Source organism: Strix uralensis, chromosome 9 (assembly GCF_047716275.1).
Source record: "Strix uralensis isolate ZFMK-TIS-50842 chromosome 9, bStrUra1, whole genome shotgun sequence".
Classification (NCBI taxonomy): Eukaryota; Metazoa; Chordata; class Aves; order Strigiformes; family Strigidae; genus Strix; species Strix uralensis.
The window spans coordinates 18,280,208-18,293,683 of NC_133980.1; the positions used below are offsets into that span (position 1 = coordinate 18,280,208).

Sequence of the window (13,476 nt, forward strand, 5' to 3'; positions counted from 1 at the left end):
GCTGTGTATTTAAAGACCGATTTACGCTATTCTTTACATATTACATAGGTCTAAGAAAATCTACAAAGAAGCGCAGTGAATCACCACCTGCTGAGCTCCCCAGTTTGCGGCGGAGCACACGGCAAAAGACCACGGGCTCCTGTGCTAGCACCAGGTAAAACTTAAGATAATGAAACATGATTACTGCAGTGGATTGATATTAATGTCATTTTCAGGCATGAAAACTGGCTTTGTCTATCTCTTTGCTATTGGAGAAGTAGCTGTAGCTTTTCAGGCCTGCTGGGTTACTCTACACCAGTGTCATGGGTAGCACATAGAATTTATCTGAGCTGTGACAATGGAGGGAAAGAAATGCCCAAAGTCAGTATCACAGATTTAAATAATCCTTTCCTTAGGGACGTGTTGTTTAAAAAAGATACTAAACACAAAGAAAGAGTGCTAAACTACTGTCCATCATGAATAATAGAGGACTATTTTGAAAAATGAAAGACTTCATGGTACTACACAGGAGTCTGTTTTAATAGTGTACGTTGTTAAGCTGACTCAGCTTGTCAGCAGCTGTGTTTGAACAATACTACAAATATCTAAGTACTTAATATACTTTCTGATACAGAGGAAAATTACTCCTGAATTAATAATTTAAAACAGCTGGTAGATGAAATGGAAGGGGAGAGTAAATGTGTCCTGTGATGCAAAAAATTTTTGTAGTTGCATGTATTCTGAAGCTAGACTTAAAAAGCCTTAACAACTTTTATTTTTTTCTTACATCTAAACTATATTTAGTAGTTCCAGCATAACTTCTTTTTCTTCTTCCATGCCATTTAAAAAAAAGCTTCTGAAGTCTGATTCTGTTGTCAAGTGTGCATTTGAATTTGGCTGTTTACTTTGTAGACATATATATTTGTAGGGGTGATGATGATAGTGTTTAAAAATGCAAATTTTAAAAGGCTCATGCCCTCAAGCTTGTTCTGGCACTGAAAACCAAGTTGAACATCTGAGTTCTCTTTGTGCTTTCAGTAGTTTGGAACTTCATTTAAAGACAGTTACCCTGTCATCGAACTTCTCTGAAGGTATAATGTAAGGACCTAGCTGTAATGCATCTGTATAAACTAATCATTGCCATGGTGCGGTGCAAGGAGGGAAAGACAAGTTGGATGATTTTGTGAGGACTGTTTCTTATGTGAATCAGTTAGTTTGTGCAACTTTGTGGTAGTGATCTACATAAATGTTATGCGGTATTGAGTAGTCTCACATTAATAAATCTCTTGGTTCATAAGGTCTGAAACTTGTGTTTTTTGAATCTTTAGTCGGCGAGGCTCTGGCCTGGGCAAAAGAGGAGCAGCTGAAGCTCGTCGACAGGAGAAGATGGCTGATCCTGACAACAACCAGGATGGAGTTAACTCTTCAGCTGCGCGTACAGATGAGGCTCCCCAGGGAGCTGCAGGTAAGAAGAAATTCCAGTGGAAGCATTTTTAGTATAGTTGCTGATATAAACTTCTCTGCATGTAAAAACAATTAAATGGATTAAGTTCTGGGGAGAAATTATTTAAGCTGGTACAGCTGGTAAATAATTCTGGAAGGTTTTTTGAGTGAGAGGGACCTTTACTTTTGAATCTGATCTCTTGGATGACTCGTACATGTTTCAGTTTGCTTTTTTGTAGTCTCCAAACTATGTCCAATAAAGCAGACTTTAGTTTTCAGGCATCTACCTTTTTTTTAAAGTTGTAACTTCAGCTGGTGCTACATAATTTACTGTACTGCCAACCAAAGAGACACCGAAGTGTTCAGAATACAAAAGGCATGTATTTACCTGTAAAAGCTCTTTTGTAACTACTCATAAATATTCTACAAGTTTTCTGCTGAGATTGCAAGCATGTCTGTACTGGAGAAATGTGTAATGAAGTTAAATATTCTTACTTGCACAGTCCTATTAAGTGGTATCTAATTTTATCATCTGGTCCTAATCAGTAGTGAGTTCAGAGGAGCTTTCCAGCAATTATGATAGATTGTAGAAAATCTCAAATGTTCTCTGCTTAAAGCTAACTACATTAGTACAAAAAGTCAGTATTAATGGAAACTAAGTGTAGCATAACACTCAATTAAGAAAAGCATAAATTTTCGAAGGGTACAGGCAAATCTGTCGAAAGGCAATTTGCTGATCTAGCTGTACTTTTTTGTTATTATCTTGTGTTGATATAGCCTCTTTCTTCAGCTTTTGGAAAGTTAGACCTGTAGACTGGTCTAGTCAAAATGAAAATTGTACAGAAGTATGATGGTGGCAGGGTTAAATGCAGGACACTCTTCTGATGGTGGACACTTTTCTTGATGATGGAATTGATGCAAATTTTATAGCTTTAAAGGCAATATAACTTGCAGTAATCTCTATTTTATTTATTTAGCTTCTAGTTCTGTTGCTGGGGCTGTAGGTATGACAACCTCTGGAGAAAGTGAGTCAGATGATTCTGAGATGGGAAGACTACAAGGTATAAAAGTTATTAACTTACTTTCAGTTTGTTTGCAGTCTATAAATAGCTATACTTACCCAAATTCTGTATTATATGTAGTGGGAAGGGTGTATTTTTGTTTTTCTGTCTGTGAATGTGTTGCTTTGCTTACAGTAGTTCTGAAGTATGGAGTTTACAAGCCTTAATTCACTAAAGATGCAAGAATTTGGAAGTGATATCTGGAGGGGGTGGCATAGTGTCCTTACTCATTTGCATGGTGTATAATATACTACTGTTGATGATTTTTCAGGAGGAGGTGGGGGGAGAGAATTGAGAACTCGGTCCTATAAGTGTGTAAGCTCAAATATGAAAAGAAGTCTTTGCAAGAATGTTTTCAGTTGACAGGCCAGGTTAGGCCTACTGTTACTCTGACTGCTTCTGGATAACATTTTTTGTGCATGTCATAGATACCCACGTTGCTGTAAGCTTTGACCAAACAAAATCTAGATGTTGTTAAAATGCTTGCTTTTGTGCTTGGGCTAAAGGATTCAGGTCTCTCAAAACCTGAGAGTACAGGCAGGTATAAACTCAGATTGCATGTCCTGCAACTGTTTTAATGATTTTACCACTACACTGCAACGAGTTTGAGATCATGATCTCCATTGCAAATGACAGGTTTCAGTTAATCTGCGTATTTAATGTAGAAATGAGTGCTGTGTCACTCCCAGTTCACTTGCTTATAGTCCTCAGTAAGCATAGGCATGCATTAGGAATATTGAGCTAAATTGGTTTTCACTATTAATCGTTACTGCATTGTTTAGCAGTAGTCATGGTTGCTACAATAAAAATCAGAATCACCCACTTAGTCTAGCTTAAGTAACACTACTGAAAAGTGTTTAGAAACAAAACCAAAAACCTCCTAATATCTAGCAGAATTCTTCCCTCTCCTGCTCATCAGCAAATAAAGCTGTGAACACTTTCATTGCTGTCATTGTTTTACATTAATAGTGCCATTCTGTTCCTGAAAATGTGAAGATAAACTTACAACCTATTTTATGTAGCTTGAGATTTGAAATTACAGTTTGGTGTATCTGCTATTCTAGATCTAGACTTATAACGATTTAGTAGACCGGACTTCTCCTGTGAAATATGTAACTTTGGAAGCTCAGTGGGTGACTTCTTAAAGGGCCTTAATGCTCTGATGCATACAAGATTAGTTATTTGTTCCCTAAAGGTAATTTTTTTGGTGTTTTTTAGAAATTGAGGTAGCTGCAGTCATCTAATCTTAACTCTTCTTTCGTAAAGTATCAAAATTCTAGTAGTCTTAAATTATAGCATCATGGAATTTAAGCTTTTAAAAATATATGTAGAAGCTTTGACAATGGCTGTTATCCTCTGTTTGCTTTTAGCTCTATTAGAGGCTAGGGGTCTTCCTCCTCACCTGTTTGGCCCTCTTGGTCCTCGGATGTCGCAGCTCTTCCACAGGACAATTGGAAGTGGAGCTAGTAAGCAAAGTTTGTCTAATTTGACTTAATTCTTTCCACTTCCAGACTAGTAGAACTCAGCCACTAGTAAATTCTAATATTTGTATTAGCTTCTTAGTTTAATATAATATTTTACATGTTGAACATTTGTATGTCATGATAGTGCTAGACCACTGGTCAACAATATTAATTTGCTTGTCTTCCTATAAGGAAGAGAAATTTGTTTTAGCCATATTTCTTTTCTTTTTTGGGGCATCTTAATGTTCCTTTCTAGGTGGGGAAGGGAGGGTTCTTGCCTTTTCACCCCTTGGTTATCTTTTTCTTTTGCATGATGGACTGCTTAACAAAAGATCTCTCCAACCCCCTTGGGTTTTTTTGCTAGCTTCAAACAAAGGCTTTAGCTAGCTTTAAAACTATTAGTAGATGTCAGTTCTGAGGTATGTTGTTTATAGTTTCAAAAGTGTCTTGGGTTTCAGACAGAAATAATTTCCTTCAGACAGTGCGTCAGAGAACATGGGTCCTTAGTCTTGTTCCACCATGTCTGTATTATGCAGCTGGATAAGATGTGTACCTTCTAGTCCAAGTCTGTTTAGCTTCCCAGGAGAGCCAAAGGCAGCCTGTTACACTGCTTGCTAAGAGGAGGATGGGGTTTCATGGGTACTCCATGTGCTGTGTTATGTAGGGGGTGTGCTGAAAAGTCCTTTGCTTTATAGAGGTGAAATGGTGTGGGTTCTGGCACCTGCTGTAGGTTGGCAAGATGGCTATGGTGACAGTGTGGTGAACTCCCTGTGCTGACCAGTCTGCACTGGAAAGACAGCCAAGAGTGAGATTTTTGCCTCCCTTTCCTATCCCTCCCTTTTTATGACAGGGAAAGGAAGTGAAACTACAAATACAGAGGAAAACAAACTATCTCTGGTCTTCCACTCTGGCAGAAGTATAGCATAACAGTTCCCTTGAACACTTATGTTTTCTAATATCTTCTTTCCTAATCTTTTTTCTGAATATCTAGGTTCTAAAGCCCAACAGCTTTTACAAGGTCTCCAAGCCACTGATGAAAGTCAGCAACTTCAGGCAGTGATTGAGATGTGCCAGCTGTTGGTCATGGGGAATGAAGAAACATTAGGAGGATTTCCAGTCAAGAGTGTTGTACCAGCTTTGGTAAAGATTAAATCTCATATTTCTATAGGAGGATATAATATTTCACTCAATATCTGGCTTAAATCAAATCTTACTAATTTATATTACATATTCTTAATTATCTATGTATGTGTGTATGTGTATCTATATATCTCATTATCTGGCTTTGAGGACATGTTTTGCTAAATTTTGATAGCCCTATTAATTCTTTAATAGCTCAAGAATAAGTAGTGGCTCTCTTCAAACTTTTACCAAAATTCAAAGTTCTGAATCAAAAGCTACAATGTGCCCTTTTTTATGTTGATATCTAGATACTTTTTACTGAACTAACAATACTTTTTTTTAAAAAAACCAGATAACACTGCTGCAGATGGAGCACAACTTTGACATTGTAAGTGATTTTTAATGTTTAAGAAATTTTTTGAAATAGAGAAATGTATCATCTGAACTTAAGAACAAATATCTATATATTTAATAGATGAACCATGCATGTCGGGCCTTAACATACATGATGGAAGCACTTCCCAGATCATCTGCGGTAGTGGTAGATGCAATTCCTGTCTTCTTGGAAAAGGTAAATTGAAATCAAAGCAGTGTTAAACTCATCTGAGGGGATTTTATCTTTTGATTTAACTTTACGATATACCATTAAGGTAATGGCTTCTTTTCATAGCTTACAAGATAATACATAACCCATGAGAAGCTTTTAGAAACAGGTTTACTCCTTGTTCATACCGTTACTGAAAAGCACTATCTGATTCACTGAGAACTTTTTGTCTGATTGGTGTTGCAAAGATACTGTGTAATCATACAAACCGGTAGCTCCTGGAGTGGCTATATAGCTGATCTAGCAGTGCAGCTGCATTAGCATATGTGTCTCAGTACAGGCTAACTGTCCAAGTCTTAATGAAGATTATTATTATTATTATTTACAAACTAGTTTAAAAATTGATTGACAAGCTTTCTTGTTTTCTTGTAGTTGCAAGTTATTCAGTGCATTGATGTGGCAGAGCAGGCGCTTACAGCCCTGGAGATGTTATCACGCAGGCATAGCAAAGCCATTCTGCAGGCAGTAAGTAAAAAAGAAACCACTTACCTCTACGAGTTCTACATCTTGGTGATCTTCTATGAAGATGAAATAAGGAAACAAGTTTCTGTGATTTTTAACAGTACTGAGAGTGAAAATGTTTATTTTATTATAGGGTGGGTTGGCAGACTGTTTGCTGTATCTGGAATTCTTCAGTATAAATGCACAGAGGAATGCACTAGCTATTGCTGCCAACTGCTGCCAGAGTATAACACCTGATGAGTTTCACTTTGTGGCAGACTCTTTGCCACTGCTTACACAAAGGTTAACCCATCAGGTAAGAAGCTATTATAAAATGGAAAGTTTAGTATAAAATTGCCTCTAGATATCTCATTCTTTACTGTGTATTCTTTGCCTTTGCAATGTGATAATTACCTTAAAGTTTCTATACTGTCAAGTTGTGATATTCTAACGTGCATATGGACCTTTTCTTTTGTAAATGTGCTGTCAGGATTCATTACACCCCTATTAATTTTGTAAAATGAGATAAATAAGGTACTTTAACTTATAGCATGAATAATAGTGGGTCTGTAGTCCTTGTTGCCCATCAGTAAGAGGAAATCCACTACCATTACTGTTGTTTCTTCTTAACGAGTTGCAAGGTTCCTTCCCACTTCAAACTCAGAAAAGCTTCAGTTTCAATTTTTGTGGTTTTTTTTCTGATTTGACTTTTTGGGAAGGCTTACAGCTTTTTAAAAAGAAAGCTCCTACTCTTGCACAATAGTTTGAAGTGATGAATCCTAAATCATGGGGCTCCTGAGATCTGCCTGTCCTGCAGTGCTGCTATGTTCATAAGTGAGCACTCGCAATGACTATTGCACCACAGGAGATCTGGACATACTGCTTGGTTGGCAGTTCCCTGTTAAAAAGGTGAAAAAGGAGAAATTATTTTGTTCCTTAACAAATGCTACTAAATGGAAGTCTCCAGGTAATGTTTTTGTGTATTCTTGTGCTATTCTTAATTTTGCCAACATCTTCTTGCTGAGAGATTACATGAATCTTTGAGGCAGCTTCACAGAAGTCAAATGTCAGCTTTAGATGGTGCTCTGGAAACAGGAGGCACCATTCCCAGCAGCAGTTGGGTCAAGTACTGACTCCTGCTCTCTGAAGAGAAGCTACAGCCCACAAAAGTAAGGTTTTAAGAAATTTTGAAGTGGAATTTTCCTGGCAAAACAAGTCTTGAGTTAGTTCTTAATAGAATAGTTGAGGTTGGAAGGGACCTCTCAATTAATCTAGTCCTAATCCCCTACTTCAACAAGGTCAACTAGAGCAGATTGCCTAGGACCATGTCCACCTGAAATTCTTTAAATATCTACAAGGATGGACACTTAACCTCTCTGGGCAACCTCTTCCACTGTTCAAACCACAATGAAAGTGGTTTATTATGTTCAGATAAACCTTTCTAGTGTTCAGACAAACTTAACGAGCTATTTTTAGAGCAGTCTTTACTATCTTGGTATGTTTGGATTTGCTGTCTTGGCTGCGCTGCATGCTATAAAAATCAGGCTTCATGTAGTTTGTAGAACAGTAGCCTTCACTCCTGCTTATTGTCTGTATCTCCTGTTGCTTTGGCTTTGTAGCTCTCTTCCTTTTTGTTTCCTCCTTGTAGAATCCAAAAAGGATATTATAGATCCATTTATTCACCTCTAAAGGTATTTGTGTTGCAAGTGTGAGGTGTTTCCCAGGGAATATGCAGGAGCACAGCCATATCAGGAGGTCAGTTTAGACTGTATCAATGAACTTAAAATTCAGAGCTGTAATATTCTGTAAAATGTGATTCAGCTGGCCTTTTTGGAGAAATTTTATGAATGCCTCAAAATGACAGGATAATCTAAAGCAAGTTAAAGTACTTTAATTCAAACAAATACTTAACTTTTTTTATAATAGGACAAAAAGTCTGTTGAAAGCACTTGTCTCTGTTTTGCACGGCTAGTGGACAACTTCCAGCATGAGGAGGTAAGGGTGTGGGTTTTTTGGGGGTGGATTTTTGTTTCCTTCTTCTCTCCCTCAGTTCCTCCTAAGGGCTTACTTTTCAAAGTCAGACTAACGTTTTCAATTTTGCTGTTCCCTCCTAAAGAACTTGCTCCAGCAGGTTGCTTCCAAGGACTTGTTAACAAATATCCAGCAACTCTTGGTAGTGACGCCTCCTATCCTGAGCTCAGGAATGTTCATCATGGTGGTGCGCATGTTTTCCTTAATGTGTTCCAATTGCCCTACACTTGCAGTCCAACTTATGAAGCAAAGTGAGTTCTTACCCTTTCATATTCTGGGGGATCTGTTTAAGTTAATGCCTACAATCAGTAGGCTCTACTATTGCTCTCTGCACTTGATTATACAAATACTATGTTCTTTTTATTTTTCTTTCTCTGTTCTATGCTTCCCCTGGGATACAAAGTTTAGTTGATCTTGTTGAAAGTTTATTTTCCTGAGGGGTTTTTCTCCCCTTTCCTGCCTCTAGGTGTTGTCATTGGAGTGCTTGCCTAATTTTGAGTCTGTATTAGCTGCACAGATTACTCTCATTCCAACACAAGTTGAATAATTCTTTTTGTAGTCTTTACCAGGTGGGGAAAACATGTGATTTAAGGAGTTTTTCTAAGGAAAAACATAAAGAGAAGTAACTGCTGTGTAGCTGTCTTAGTTCTCACTTGTTTCCTTCTTTTCATGTAAAACTTGACTTGTCACTTCAACTGCCTTATGTTCCCCTGTTTTCTTTTGTGCCCTGTGTATTGAGTGATACATCCCTTAAAGGAAAAAAAACCCTAAACACCCAAAAAAAGTGCAAACCCCAGACCTGAGAAAACACACATTTCTTATTACGTTCAAAAAGATGGCTTTTGTCTTACTGTCTACTGTCTGTTTGCTTTGGGCAGTGACTGCCTCTTCTGTGTAGTGTCCAACACAAAACGGAGTTTATATTTTGATATAGGCAATCTCATGAATAATAATTTTTATAGATATTGCAGAAACGCTTCACTTCCTTCTTTGTGGAGCCTCAAATGGGAGTTGTCAGGAACAAATTGACCTTGTTCCACGAAGTCCTCAAGAACTTTATGAGCTTACTTCTCTTATCTGGTAAGTTAATGCAGCCCTAGGTTTTGAGTCTGGTTGGTATGTTAAAATCCCTAACTTCACTAAAATGAAGGCAAACAGTTTTCAGCTTAGATGGACTTATTGTGTATTTCTAGTAAAATACTGTTTTAATGTTCTTTACAGTGAACTGATGCCTTGCCTGCCGAAAGAGGGAATCTTTGCTGTTGATACTATGCTAAAGAAAGGAAATGCGCAGAATACGGATGGTGCAATATGGCAGTGGCGAGATGACAGGGGTCTCTGGCATCCCTATAACAGGATTGATAGTCGAATAATAGAGGTAGCAATTCCACTCGTTTGTGTGTTGATGTTTTTTAAATATGCATGTGGTTGTATAGGGAATTGAGAGCTTTCTTCATGGCTTTGAAAGTATTGATCTTGCTCTTTTTGAGTAAGAAATACGTGAGTTTCCTCAAACTCCTGCCGTAATCGTGCACTATTTTGGTATTCAGGGTGAACTGCTTAATCACTCTTCTTACTGTATTTCTGTCAGTCATTGCTTTTCCTATTGTGTTGCCCTTCTCCTCACCTTTCATATAGCTTCCTATTTGATAGGGGTTTCTTAACTTTAAACTCTTTCTTGTTTTTAGGCAGCTCATCAGGTTGGTGAGGATGAGATAAGCCTGTCTACACTTGGGCGTGTCTATACTATTGACTTTAACTCTATGCAGCAAATAAATGAGGATACTGGAACAGCACGTGCCATTCAGCGAAAACCAAACCCTTTAGCCAATGCAAACACTAGTAAGTACAGTTTAGGAGACACCTGGTGTCTCTAGCTGTGGCTAATTTATGCTGGGTTATGCAACAGTCCTCTACTTAGCTAATATTTCTTACGGTTTCTGTGGGACATCAATCTGATCGGACTTCTACAACACAGCTCAAACTGTTGAAATGCATTTTCTATAACATGTAAACTCTTTTCCTGGAAACTGAAAATGCATTAAACTGTGGGTTGGGAGTAGAGCTAGGGGTGTTCCTGATGTAAGATTTCCTGAAAGTTTTGTTCATATACCCTTTTATTTAACAAAGGCTGTATGAGGACTATTTAGTACCATACAGAAATATATATGAAAACTGGAGAAAAAAGATGCAACTCCTTGAAAGAGGAGGATTTGTACCTAAGTTCTTGCCATCAGTTTGACTTCTGGCTCTTAAGTGATATCTTTTCAATTCAAGAGCTAAACTAATTCATCTTTAACAAAACAAAGTAATCATCAGAGCAGAGATGCAAACAACTATGCAGTGATTTGTTGCGCAATTTCTCGCAGGTGGACATTCAGAATTGAAGAAGGATGATGCTCGAGCACAACTAATGAAAGAGGACCCAGAACTGGCAAAATCCTTTATCAAAACATTGTTTGGTGTTCTTTATGAAGTATATAGTTCTTCAGCTGGACCTGCTGTTAGACACAAGTGCCTTAGAGCAATTCTTAGGATAATTTATTTTGCTGATGCTGAACTTCTGAAAGATGTGCTGAAAAACCATGCTGTTTCAAGGTGGGTTCATTAACTGTTGTGAGTGAAACTAATTTTGAGATTAACAGATCAGACTTGTGATGGCTTTTTTTTTTTGAATCATCTTTTTCAGGGGAAAATTGTACTTTTAAATTCTTATTTATTTTCCAAAAGCTGAGGCTGCCAGCTCTTCATGATTTTTTTTACATCTTACATTTTGCAATAAGTGCCATCTCTAGGCATTCTTATTAGAAACTTAGATTACCTGTATGGCTATGTGTACTAGTAATGTCTAAGATTACCATGTGCTGTTTTCCTGGTTTCTAAGACTTGCCTGTAAACTTTTCTGAGGGCAAGATGACTTTTGAGGTAATACAATGTGAACAATAACAGACTCTCTGGCATTCAACTGGTAAGTTCTATTCATGAAACCTCTTCTACATGTTATACCATAAAGTTACGGATCTAGATAAAAAGATGCAATTAGAAAATAAATTGACTAGTTTTTCAAAGGCAGTACCAGGTTCCAGAACACCATGTTCTTTAAAGAAAGTAAACTTTCTCTTTTCCTTTATGGCACATGTTAAAATTTGGTAAAAGTGATTTAGGTGGGAAGAGGACTTTTTCAGTCCTTTTACTTGTAGCTTTTACAAAAGCACAATAAACTTTGTTTGCTTTTAATCTTCAGTACTATGTATGCAAGATGAACTCGCTTGATTTTTTTTTTTTTAAAAAGCAAAAAATGAAAAGGCAAATCTAATTCTAATAAATTATCTGTTTTAGTCATATTGCCTCCATGCTGTCAAGTCAAGACCTTAAGATAGTAGTTGGAGCCTTGCAGATGGCAGAGATTTTAATGCAAAAGTTACCTGATATTTTTAGTGTTTACTTCAGAAGAGAAGGTAAATCCTTGTTTTCTTTTTTTAACATCTTTAGTATTCTAAGTGTGTGTGTATAGAATCCATATACTTTATCCCTCTCTTCATCTCCCCTAAGCTGTAAAAAGTTAATATTGTTCTTGAATAATAAAGACAAATCCATACAAGCTATCCTCATATGACTAGGGAAGAGCTGACCAAGACTATGGAGGAGACAAGCTTGTTTTTTCTGAATCTGAAACAAGTTTGTACAGGCTTACTAGGTGCTAGCAAACTTATATTTAGATTGGAGATGGCTTGCTGAAATTACATGGATAGTCTTATTGGACAAAACTGATGAATCTTTGGCAGGAGATCTGTGTTCTAATCCACTGGGGATTTGGGGGTTTCTTTAACTACTGTTTATGCTGCTGTTATTAGTTTTTAAAAACTATGTAGTTTAACTTTTTGAAGAAAGGATTGAACTGCTTTTAAAACTTAGTATTGATGGGTAGGGTGAGCCAATGCTGCCATAGTCAAAGCAGAGGTTCAAATAACAGACTTCTGCCTTGTCAAACATCTTTGTCCTTGCCGTACTCACTCCCCCTGGAAAAAAAACAAAACCCCACAATCAAACCAACCTACCAAACAAAGACTTCTTCTTTTGTAAAGGGGTGATGCACCAAGTGAAAAACTTAGCGGAATCTGAGGCTCTGCTAACAAGCCCACCAAAAGTATGCACTAATGGATCGGGAACACTGGGTACCACTACAACAATAAGTACTGGAACAGCCACTGCTGCCAGTAATGCAGCTGCAGATTTGGGCTCTCCCAGCTTACAACACAGCCGGGAGGATTCTTTGGATCTGAGTCCACAGGGGTAAGTGCACTTCTTGTTGTGAAAAAACAATCTGTTGGGGTGTGTTTTGGGTGGGGGTGTTTTGGGGGTTTTTTTGGTGGTGTTTGGGGTGGGTTTTTTGTCTTATTTTTAAGTCTTGACTGACATGGGCTACTACAGTATTATCTGCATTTTGCTGTGGTATTTTCCTCTAAGGTTCTAAAATGGAATGGTGTTGAAGCTATCAATGAGTAGTTTTGATGCATTTTATATGAAATGTTAAAAAAAATCCCAACAAACTAGTCACTTGATAATTATGATGTAAGGATATGAAACAATTTGCTGTTTGGGGAGAGGCTGGAGAACGCCAAGAGCAACAACTGTAGTCTCATGTAACCCTTGAGGACAGAGTGATTCTTTCAGAGAAATGATAGCTACGGTGTGTGGTTCCTTGCTGCTGGAGAAGGGAGGGGAAAAAAGTCATCCTTAAGTTACTTTGTTGGAATGCAACCATTTTGAACACTTGAAGAATTAAAATCTCTTGTAGGAATAAATTATTTTAGTGTTACACAGTTTGTCTTTAAATGTCTTTAAAGGTTTGTCTCTAATGTATTGGCATAATAAGGAAGCTCACTTTAAATCAGAATTGAAATATGTGAGCTTGGAAAGTGTAGGACTTGGTGCGTAGAAACACCATAAACTGTTGAAAATTTTGATAGGGGCTTTGACAGAGGGAGGCAGGTCGAATATCCAGTGTCTTTTGGTGTTTATTCAGCAGAGATTTGTGGATTATTTTTTTTTTTCTTTTTAAGGGTATTCAACTAAATGACTAACCAGATGGCTACACAAATAAAACCTTGAAAATTATGAGAAACCTTTATTTAGTGGCACTTCTGGCTGTTTTTGACTTCACGTAGTAGAAAAGTGACAGTAAGCAGAACCCCTTCTTTCTGGATGGAGTAGTCACTTTGTCCTTCCAATTAAAATAGAGTTAAGGCCTGTTCTCCCAGCAATCATTCTTCCCTTGTAACCTCCTGGTTATGAGATGGAACCTTTTTATAATTCTTGAGGAAATAGCTGG

The 13,476-nt window shown here is 37.5% G+C and overlaps 1 protein-coding gene across 11 annotated transcripts in view; it reads left to right on the forward strand.

Moving 5' to 3' along the window:
* TRIP12 (thyroid hormone receptor interactor 12) overlaps positions 1-13,476 on the forward strand; it is an 81,649-nt gene that overhangs the window by 46,605 nt on the left and 21,568 nt on the right. For 10 of the 11 annotated variants that reach the window (XM_074877624.1, XM_074877632.1, XM_074877628.1 and 7 more), the window contains 17 exons: positions 49-154; positions 1,308-1,444; positions 2,400-2,483; positions 3,854-3,949; positions 4,938-5,086; positions 5,421-5,456; positions 5,544-5,639; positions 6,045-6,137; positions 6,268-6,429; positions 8,040-8,108; positions 8,230-8,395; positions 9,107-9,224; positions 9,366-9,522; positions 9,833-9,986; positions 10,514-10,742; positions 11,484-11,602; positions 12,230-12,437. In XM_074877624.1, coding sequence (XP_074733725.1) covers positions 49-154; positions 1,308-1,444; positions 2,400-2,483; positions 3,854-3,949; positions 4,938-5,086; positions 5,421-5,456; positions 5,544-5,639; positions 6,045-6,137; positions 6,268-6,429; positions 8,040-8,108; positions 8,230-8,395; positions 9,107-9,224; positions 9,366-9,522; positions 9,833-9,986; positions 10,514-10,742; positions 11,484-11,602; positions 12,230-12,437 — 2,179 coding nt within the window. The remainder of the gene's footprint in view (positions 1-48; positions 155-1,307; positions 1,445-2,399; positions 2,484-3,853; positions 3,950-4,937; positions 5,087-5,420; positions 5,457-5,543; positions 5,640-6,044; positions 6,138-6,267; positions 6,430-8,039; positions 8,109-8,229; positions 8,396-9,106; positions 9,225-9,365; positions 9,523-9,832; positions 9,987-10,513; positions 10,743-11,483; positions 11,603-12,229; positions 12,438-13,476) is intronic. The other variant, XM_074877629.1, reaches the window with a different exon arrangement.